This window comes from Limulus polyphemus, unplaced genomic scaffold (genome assembly GCF_000517525.1).
Source record: "Limulus polyphemus unplaced genomic scaffold, Limulus_polyphemus-2.1.2 Scaffold1424, whole genome shotgun sequence".
In the NCBI taxonomy this organism is placed as follows: Eukaryota; Metazoa; Arthropoda; class Merostomata; order Xiphosura; family Limulidae; genus Limulus; species Limulus polyphemus.
Genome location: NW_013667034.1, coordinates 182,172 through 192,953, shown reverse-complemented (window position 1 = coordinate 192,953; position 10,782 = coordinate 182,172). Strand labels below are relative to the sequence as shown.

General features: G+C 33.2%; 2 protein-coding genes across 2 annotated transcripts in view; both read right to left on the bottom strand.

Annotated features, from left to right (window-relative positions):
* LOC111086779 (dynein heavy chain 1, axonemal-like) overlaps positions 1 to 1,343 on the bottom strand; it is a 49,639-nt gene extending 48,296 nt beyond the window's left edge. Inside the window, exon 1 of the mRNA XM_022391014.1 lies at positions 742 to 1,343. Within this exon, the coding sequence (XP_022246722.1) occupies positions 742 to 1,131 (390 nt within the window). The 5' untranslated portion in view covers positions 1,132 to 1,343. The remainder of the gene's footprint in view (positions 1 to 741) is intronic.
* The window catches only part of LOC111086778 (dynein heavy chain 6, axonemal-like), a 54,111-nt gene continuing 44,637 nt past the window's right edge, over positions 1,309 to 10,782 (bottom strand). The window contains exons 18-20 of the mRNA XM_022391013.1: positions 6,825 to 7,054; positions 5,162 to 5,310; positions 1,309 to 1,445 (exon numbers count right to left, since the gene is read on the bottom strand). Of these exons, the coding sequence (XP_022246721.1) occupies positions 1,358 to 1,445; positions 5,162 to 5,310; positions 6,825 to 7,054 (467 nt within the window). The 3' untranslated portion in view covers positions 1,309 to 1,357. The remainder of the gene's footprint in view (positions 1,446 to 5,161; positions 5,311 to 6,824; positions 7,055 to 10,782) is intronic.

The following is a 10,782-nucleotide window of genomic DNA, read 5'->3' as shown; positions in this document are numbered from 1 at the left end:
ATTCGCCAAAGTACATGATAGTTCTAGAAACGTTGCGTCACAGTAGTCACGTGACTCGCTGACGCAACAATATATATTATTAAAAGCAGGTATTAAAAAAGTTGATTCCATCCTATTTTTCAGTTTGAAATGTAAAGTTATGCCCAAACGTTTACATGCATAAAATTTAAAGTAGACCTCTTGATAACTGTGTTTCAATAGTGGCATCATATGAAAAAGCACAAAAACATGATCACATTATCCTTAGTTACCCACACAGTTTTCTAGTTGTTCCATACTACCTGTAAGAATTTCTTTTAATGATTACCAGTTTCTCAGTTCAAAACTCTGCCCTGTACCAAGCTAACATTCCTTCTCTAAATTTTTACTGTGGTCAAATTTATCAGTCAGCATTAATCCAGTATAAGCAACAAAGTTGATACTCACCTGATGGCTACTTATCTATCAAATAGTGAATGGAAAGAAAAACTCAAGCAATTATCAGTCACACATGAACTACAAACAAAATATACTGTGTGCACATGCATATCATAAAATTAAAGGGTATAACATGAGATTTATGAACAATTTTGCATTAATGACATTAGAGAAAAATGCTTAAATAGGAAAAGAAGGATTTGAGGGAGAAGACTAAAATTTGAAAAGCTGGGACAGTATAAAAAAGCCTGGAGTTACATATACATATTTACAATGAGTTCAGCTCCTTTAAATGCTTATGAAAGTATTTAAATATTGGAATACCTGTTTCAATAAATAGCACTCTTTGAGCTCCAATGTGCTGTAATCAGCTTGCTCAGGTTCATTGTTTACAGTGTCCTTCCCAAAGGTTTTGCAAGCTAAAATGTTTTCCCCAACACTAAGGTTGGGCTGATTTTCATTGGTTAATTTTCCACAGTGTTTTTTAACTTGACCTTCCACTGTCTTTTGTTTCAGGTCTACATTGGATTTCTTAACTTCCTTACTTTTTCTTCTGTTCTGAACTTTCCCTCGCAAAGTTCCAAGTTTGGACACTGTTTTGAAAGACAACTGATTTTTAGACTTAACAGCTAAAATTTCTTTGCTTACACTCTGTTTAGATGCTTTTCTAGAGGCTTCTTGGGAATCAAACTCCTTGGATGCCTCTTGATCCATGGCATTTTTCTTAGTAGCATTCTTAACATCATTTGCACTTGAATTATTTTGTTCAGTATCAAAGCTTGGACTACCACTTATATATATCAGAAGCTGTGATTCTTCAATGCTTATATCATTACTGCTATTTAACTTGACTACAGTGTAGCCCAAAATCTGTGCAGCAGTCTCTATACAGCATGTCTTACCCACCCACGATACATAACTGGACAGGAAAACATGAGATCTAGGTGTGATCAAAAGCTCTCATCAGATGGGCTAAGTGGTGTAGAAATTGATCAGAAAATATCAGCTCTCTTGTTACATTCTCCAATCTGTAAAAGTTATTGTGAGTGTATAAAAACCTAAAAAAAACATTGACTTACAATTCATCAATATAAATAGAAAGTAAAAATAAAAAAATGTACACTACCATGAGTTGAAAACTCAGAAAAATGCAGTAACCACTGTTTTTAAATTGCATCATTGTGATAAGCCCTTTACTCTTAAACATATAAAAAAAAATTTCATACGTTTAGAATAAAATCCATCAAGATATAATCTAAACAGATGAAAATTTATTGAGTAGAGTTTAAAATTAAAACTATCAGTCCGTGTAACTTATTCTTTCATATGTAATAAATAAATATAGTTAACAATTTCACAATATCAAACATGAGTATATAAGATATTTGGCACTGTAGTTAATGATTGCTACAAAACAATCTGAAACTAATTTCTGTTAGTTTATTTTATATATATTTTTACTAAACTACACAATTTTTTATACAGTTTAACATTCTGATTTTATAATGAAACTTTGTCTCAATGCTAAAGTTAAATCTTTAATTTGCTATTGATAGTTAGGAAGAATAGGTTAAACAGTCTTAAAAATTATATTCCTAGAAATATTATGTATTTTCCTGTACTATGAAAAATAGAATTGTTTTAAAATTTTTTATGAATGATTTTATAACCTGAATGCTCCTTTCTTTTGTGTTTCAAGTATTCTAACTAAAAACTCTGGTTTTAAATGAGAGTCTAACATGAGATTTACCAAGAAAACAAACTTGTCTGAGAAATGTAAGAATGATTATCAACCACTCTTCTCTGCAAGTTTTCCAAGAGCAGGCTGTTTTTGCTCTTGTTGTGGTTTTTTATGACTCATCTACATGAAATATTAATTATCCAAAGGAACAAGTGATTTGACACAAATGCTTAAAATACATAGTATTTGATACCATCATTTTAATTACAAGTTCTTAAAAAATATGCTTAGATTTACACATATAACCTAATGTCTTCTTATGATTTGTAATACATGTTTTCAAAGATAAATAGCTTGAGTAAAAGCTCTTGATAGTAATGGAAATTAACATAGACATTTGAAACAAACTTCTTTAACTGTAACTTGACATTGTGCCTTATTGTGGGATTATTTCTAAACTGAAGTTTTACAAGTTGAAACATAGTTACTGCTTTTTTTCAGACATATTTTGTATTTTCAGGTGAAAGTACTTATTAATAATTTATCTTATAACTAAATAAGCTAGGGTGATACTCATTTTCAATATAATAATTTACACTGAAGAATATTAATTTAGAATATGCTCTCAAACTTTTGCAGCATTAGTAGCCATTGTCTTCTCATTTAGCTATTGTTTTGACCATATTGTTGATCTGACTGATAAGGCAGCATTTTCTTTACAAAATGTTTTAGATAATTATTAATGCATGTATATAGAAATCATATATATATATATATATATATATATATACAACGTGCATGTGTAAAACATTTCAGACAAATAGATCAACAAATGTTTCACATATAATGGACATGAAAAAGTAATAAAACAGTAAAATATACACAACATGGGAAAAATAAATTACATCCTAATGAAAAGAGATATCTCTTGATGAAGGACTCAATCAGGAATGAAAATACTCCAATTATTAGATTTAATTGAGTCTTTATTTGCAAGTCTTACATGTGAAATAAAATTAGAACTAAAATATAATTAGATTTAAAAAAAAATGAAACATATGAATACAACCAGATCATTAGGTGTGATAAGTATAACTTATCTTCTGATGTTGGTACTCTAGTTTCCATAATAGTTATTTATCTGAATTAATGGCATAAAGAAATTTAAAATATCAAGATCAATAATTATTACTGCTGAAAATTACAAATAAAATTTTTCTCTAAAAAGCTGCAAAATACCTTCCTCTTCCCTGTTAAATATGCCATTATACTGGGCACTCAGTTGGGTTAATGAGTTTAAATATCCACAAATGGTATCTAATATGCATGTGTTTTGTTTAAAGTGAATAACAACTAAATTCAATAATGAACATTATTTTATATTCTGGCAATTTACTACAGAAATTCATAAACAATGTGTAACGTGTGTATGGGATAATTAGTTGGGTAAGTTGTTACAAATGGTTAATAGTATTTTAGTATTAAAATTATTTTTATTATGTTTAAATTGGTTATTTGAATCAAATGATTAATATTTTTACTATTTACTGTACAGTTTCTATAAAGTTATAATTTTCCTATACTGAAAATGTATTTCCGATAGGTGCTTCCTTCTGCTCACAAGAATAGCTTTTCCCATTTTGTGCTGTCCTCTATATGCAAACTTTTTTTTTATAACGCATGCCACAAGCCTTCTGCACCTCCCTATTGGAATCAAAGATTCAAAAATGTCTCTCATACAAACCATCAAGCATCATTTCTCAACCAATAGGAGAGCACTACTATCACGTGATGCATATGACTCCCTCTATGCACCACTACCAAACCATCACTTCGAAGTTTGGCAGATGACAGAGCAAACAGAATTTTAGTAATACTACAGACCCTTCCTTGAAACAATTAAAAATCAAATTTATTAGTTGACAAACTTTTCATCATAAAAAATTAAAACCTAATAGAAATAAAACAAATTTCTATCTCAGTTATCTGTCACAACAGTATTACAGCTAACACCAACTGTTATTTTCACTGTTTTGCTTCCTATTTACACTTTTGTTTCACCATAGCTTTTTCTAATAATAAATATGTTTTTTGTTAACATGTGCTACATAACAATGATGCTTACTTCTCTTTAAACAAAAGTGTTAAGAATTTCATTTAATGCTTCTTTTTACATTATCTTTACCATATGTGCTATTATTTCTTCAAGTCTTGGAAGACTGCATTTGTTAGTATTGTCATTAAAGAAATTAAATATTCAGCAATTTACTTAATAGTTACAGATCAATTAGCAAAAAAGTACCAGTCTGCTTTGGTCCTACTGTACTTCTGTATATTAGTTATGTAAAATTTAAAAATAAATAAACAAAGTTAAAGAGATGTAGTTGTCTTATGCTCTCTTTCTTTTAGATGTTAAAATTAATTCAACTGTTGTGTTATCTTTATCCATATATATAAATGTGATATATGATGTAAGAAAATAATGTTAATACACACAATCACACCTTAAAGAATCAATTCTAATCATTCAGTAACAGGTAATGACTCGTTCATTACCATTTATCACCCATAAAACATTGTTCACATTGTTGTTCACTTACAATTTATTTTCTCATAATTGTGTTGATAGGTATATCTTTTATTTATTAATGTTGGTATTTACATTATTTAAGTATTTACTTATCTATTGATTAAATTTTTGTATTAATAACATGTTTCTGTACCAACCTTTTCAATGGTCTTCACATCCATAAAATCTAAAATTCTGTTAGCATGCAATTTCCTTAGGCTGTTAGAAGTTACACTTAAGAAAGGTTTGTTTCAGACAGAAATACAATTTAAAGGGGAGGTAGAAGGTATACATATTTTATGAAACTAACCATATAGTTCCAGCATGTGAGGACTTTATAGTGATGGCCTATGATTTTATAAATGTTAGTGATGTAATCTACCCTCAGCATAGACGCCTGAAACTTTTATTTGTGTTTGTTGTAAACCATTAAATGTTTTGTGAACTATTAAGAAATCTTCTGTCATCATTGGTGCAACTATTATAATACTCACATGAGTGGTCTTGATTCCTGGATGGTGTTGACTGCAATAACTGCTAGGTCTGATAGTGTGGTCTCATTTACCACCTCCTTCTCTTGATCAGATACAGAGAGAAGAAAATCATCTATATTGTCTGCTAGGGCCCAGTAAGAAGGAACATCCTGCTGGTTGGATATAACAAAAAAATGATGTGGAAAGCATAGAAGACACCATAAAATAATCAATTAAAATATTTTGTTGCCTAAAACTAATCTACTGAAAAAGTTATCATAAGCAGAACAATTACTATTAATAGATGAGATATATTTTTCATCATTCTGCAATCATGTTTTATGATGTAATACATTTCCGGAAATAACATAAAAAGTTTTATTGATTGGATAAAAATAAAGTTATTCAATAAGAATGGGAAATTTTTCACATGATTAGTCTGCAATTACCATCAAAACAGAACCAATTTTAGTGAAATGATGAACAGAGAATTGGAGTGCTCATCTGGATGAGTAGTCACTGAATATTAATTTTCCAATAATTTCAGAATTTCCAACAGCACTGTATACACCAATGTAAAAATTCATATACAGGTTCTATAAGCTCTAAATCCAACTATTTATACAAAATCAGTTTAAAAAATTCTCTTAAGAATAACATAATAAGTAAGAATTAATTAGGACAATGATCACTACATTTCAATATGTGATACATTTAGTTAGGAAATAAGTATGTGTAATTATCAAACACAAACACCAAAGTGTTTAGTAGCTACTGTAATAATACACTTGTAATTACAAAACATACAGTGTCATAGCCTCCAGAACTAAGTACATGCAGTATTTGCACATTCTAGTGTGTAACAGTTTACAGAACACAAAAATCGCTGTGTATTGTAACTTATATAACAAGTTACATGTAATTAAAAAACATATACACTGTTTCATAGCTTAAAGAAGTAAGTATTTAATAAATATAAGAATTCTGGTGTTTAGTAAATAATAAAACTAAGTACATGCAGTTTTTACACATTCTAGTGTATCAAATTTTACAGAACTATGTTCACATATTACCTAAAACATTTTGGTAATAGTAACCTAAAAAATAATGACATGTAAATACTAAACATGAATACTAAAATAGTTTTGTAGCTTAGTATTTTATAGAATTATGAAATATCCAAGTGTTAGTAATCTATACAACTAAGACTGTGTAATTAATAAACACGAAAATTCCATTGTTGCACATGTGGCACATGCCTCTCAATTTTTGACTTGATAACAACTGCAAGTGTCACCCTCCCAATTCAAATATATTCTGTCTCCTATGCATTCTTGGAAGTCTACAGAACCAAATTCATATTCATATTAATCATAAATCCGTGTGAAACAATTAACCATAAATATTTAATAATTAATAGTCCATAAAGATGTATAACTACTAAAAAAACATATATACAGTACTACCGTTAGGATACTAAGTACTGGAATATTCTTAACCATTAATTACTCACTTATCTTTTTGTGCATGCAAACATTGAAATATATTTGGCTTTAGTAATGATTATTTATATACTTAACATAGTCTAGACCAGGAAAAATTCTTGTTTGATAATTACACAGTTATCTGTGCTTTCTACTTAAAGATTAAATATTGGTGTGTATGTTTAAAATATATATTACACCTTATCTGATGTAGCAGTTTCTTCTGTAGTCATGCTCCAACTCACAGCAGTAGATCCCACATGAGATCGATTAGGTCTTGAATTATGTTTTTCTCCACCACCAGTTTGAGATTGGAATGAGCGACGAGACAGCACTACATGTTGGGATTTAGATGGAACAAACTGCCACATTTTGGACCAAATGTGTTTTTCCACTATATAGATGATTCTTTGTTTAATCCATTCTTTTTCTGTATACATTACATGAAATTAGGTTAATTCATAAACCTCACTTTGAGGAAAAACATCATTTTCATCTTTTATAATATTATACAGATGAGAGAAATACATACACAGTGTAACTCTGTTTATTAGTTAGGACTGAAGCAATAGTTGCCTAATATCTCAGAATGATGTAAATAATAAGTAATGCTCTTGAAAACTATGACTAAGGTTTCCTAAATTGCAAAAAACACATACAACAGAAATATTAATACACGATAAATATTCAGAACATATCAGATTAAACATCAAGTATTTCATATACATAGTAGCCCAGCTGATTGACCGCTGGTACTAATACAAGGTATGAAAGATAACATTTTCTAGCACAGAAAATGTATTTCCAATTGGTACTTTCCTCCATTCACCCATAGCTATATCAATTTACCCTCTATGCATTGGTAAATCTTATGAATAGCACACCAGTCTTTTATACCCCTAAATTTTTGCAGCATTGTAGCAGATCATGTGACCACCCTCAACCAATCTTATTGTGCCCTCTATACACTAGTGCAGGTAACTCTACCATTGCAGTACAATCCTCACTTTTGAGAATTAGCATATACAAACCTGAAAACACTGGCAAATAAGTGGGGAGGAAGGGTAAGAAGTGGGTGAGTAGAGGTAAGTACCTATCAGAAATGCATTTTCAGTGTTAAAAAATGTTAACTTCTGAGATGATACTACCTCCGCTACCTCATAACTAGAATTCCACATTGGAAAAGTGGAGGGGCCGGGGAAGGCACAAAAACAAATAATCAAGTGGAGAGTGACCTCTATGAAAAAAAATGCAGGTATGCCACTACTTCTGGAACAGGTATGCTTTTCATCCAGTAAAGAAAATAAGACACGTAGGGCAGAAATGAAGAAAATACATGACTAGGGCTAGACGACCTTATATGAATAGGCCAAGTACAATCTGCACGGGCAGAAAACAACCAGGGGAGGTACCTTAGGATACAACATTTCATGCTAAGTGTGGTTCAAGTACGAAAACAACACAGAAGCACCTTGCATAATTTTGTAAAATCAATAAGTGTGGTCCACTTGGGCAAAAACATCCAGGGGACATGCCTTGGATTTAGAACAAGATAGTCAAATGAGGTCCACCCAAGCAAAAACATCTGGGGAAAGCCCCTTGTTATACACTGGATTATGTCAAGTGTGGTCCAACTGGGCAGAAAACATCTAGTGGAAGTGCCTTGCATAACATACATAGTGCCATAATGTCTCTATAATAGGCAGCATAATTATGACAGCCCTCTTCTCATCAAGTGAGTACAAATGACTATGAGACTTTGTTATTTTACAAAACTCACTCGTGAGGAAATCTCCACAGTCCACAACTCCAGTGACTGGGAACTGGAAGTAACAAGGACCCTCATGCTCTATCAGAAGAAAGAGGGAGTGAAAGCACATTGGGGGGTCTGGAGGAATGACCCACCAAAGACAGTGCAATGGTTGTCTTTGTGTCCCTATTTTGAAAAGCAGAAAAACCTGGATTGTAAGAATCATGGGTCAGTAGGGATAGGCAAAAATCGCTATCTGCTTTACTCATGAAGTCCATGAGCGACTGTCCTCATCAGGTATCGATATATACATATAGATACACCACCAGAAAAGCATCTGGTGGTCTTACAGAAACACCCCATCTCCACAGTAAGCATTAGAAAGAAGTAGAGTAAGTGGTAGTATAAAACGAATCAGCATACCTGAACAGACAACACCTACCACAAGGTGATCCAGAAATGCAAAGGAAAACAACTATTTCTGAAGTGGTAAAAAAAATATGCATAAGTGAAACCAAAATGTCAACTTACCCCAGTTAAAGGCTAAAAGACATGTGGAGAATCACAGCAGGCAGAAGACGATACCTGAAAGAGGAGGATACAGCGATATTGTGCAAATAATGTGCGACAAACATGTTGGGAGTTGTCCACATTCCTGCTTGTACAATCTCCTCCAAAGGACAGTGATCCTAGCAGCTAAAGATAAAGTAACATATCTGGTGCAAAGACACATTAAATAGCCAATGATCTTCCATCGACAAGTCAGAATAAGCTAGACGGATGAGTTGCCAAACCAAACCAGTAAATGTAACAGAAGAAAGATCATGGGAAAAAGAGGGATTCCAGTGTATAAAAAGGTGAGAATGGAAACCCCAAAAGGATTCAGTTTGAGACTTATAACAATGAAGGGAATAGACAGGACAAAGAAGATGATCAGGATCAGAATAGGAGTATAGATGAGAAATAGAAGGGAAGAAAGGAAGAGAGAGAGAAGGCAAAATAACCGTCACGAGCAGCAGATGTCTTGGGAAGGAAGGAAGGAATGACTGGGATAAAGGAAAACATAAGAACCAGGGTATAGGGTGCAGGAAATATTAAGAGCATAAATATCAGATGATGACCAGGAAGGAGAAATAAATAGGTCTTAAGAAAAATATGGTACAAAGAACATGTAGCAACAGGTTCAAAAGGAGAATGTACAAGGGCATGAAGAATAACATTGAGATTCCAATTTGGAAGCCTAAATGGATGGGGTGGATGAACAATACGAAAGGAATGGAAAATAATAGAAATAACAAGGGAGGAGAAAGATCTATAAAATGGGAAAAGTGAAAAGTGTGGGACAGAGCAGCAGAATAACTAGAAAAGTGGACACAGACAAACCTTGATCACCAATTAAAGAACCTGGCGACGTGAAAAACTGTAGGATGGGAAGGATGGAATCCCCAGCAAATGGACCACTGGCAAAAGATAGATAAATGACACTGATGTACAAACAATGAGGAAGGATATATGGATTGGGTAAGCAAAGAAGCTACATGTGTAGTGAGTCCCTGAGAGGAGGTAATGGACCAGACAAAAGCTATGCATGAAGATGGAGTTTGGCAACATCTGGATGAAACATGTCTGATCGAAGTTGCAGAGTAGAGACCTAGACAGAGGTAAGAGAAGGGTTGTTGCTTCAGTAAGGGCCAAAGTAGAGGAAATCACAAGTGAGCAGGCCAATATGGAACAACTAGCAACTAGGAGTGGTCAGTATGAGAGAAAGAACCCTGGAGAGGAGACTGATCAGAGGGTAAGCATAGAGATGAAGGCCCCTCCAATCCTGACTAAACTCAACTACCCCAACAGCCGAGGGGTGTGGGACAAAAGACCAAAAGAAAGGAAGTCTGGCATTCAAATGGGTTGCAAACACATTGATATGAGGCATACTTAGGCAAGCACAGACCTACTGAAAAACCCCTGGATGAAAGGACCACTCCATAGGAAGAACTTGGTTGGGATGGGATAGACGGTCTGCACCCAGATTTATAACACCCGGAACGTGATACACCAAGAGTATGATGATGTAGCTGTGAGCCCAGTGTAAGAGATTGAGTGTGAGAAAACACGGGGTCCTGGACTTAGCACCCCCTTCTTTGGAGATATTACTGATGAAAGTTGAATTGTTGGAATGAATCATAGACACCCACTTTCATAAGAGTGGGAGGAAATGAGTGAGAGCCAGATGAACCACCAACAGCTCCAAGTGGTTGATATGGTAAGTTGATTTCTCGATGGCCCACCAACCTGAAATCTCCCGAGAGTTGAGGAAGCCCCCAACTCACCAAAGAAGCATCTGTGAATAGATGCAAGTTGGGATGAGACAGAGGAAGAGGAACCCCACTATGGTAAGAGCCCTGTCAAGC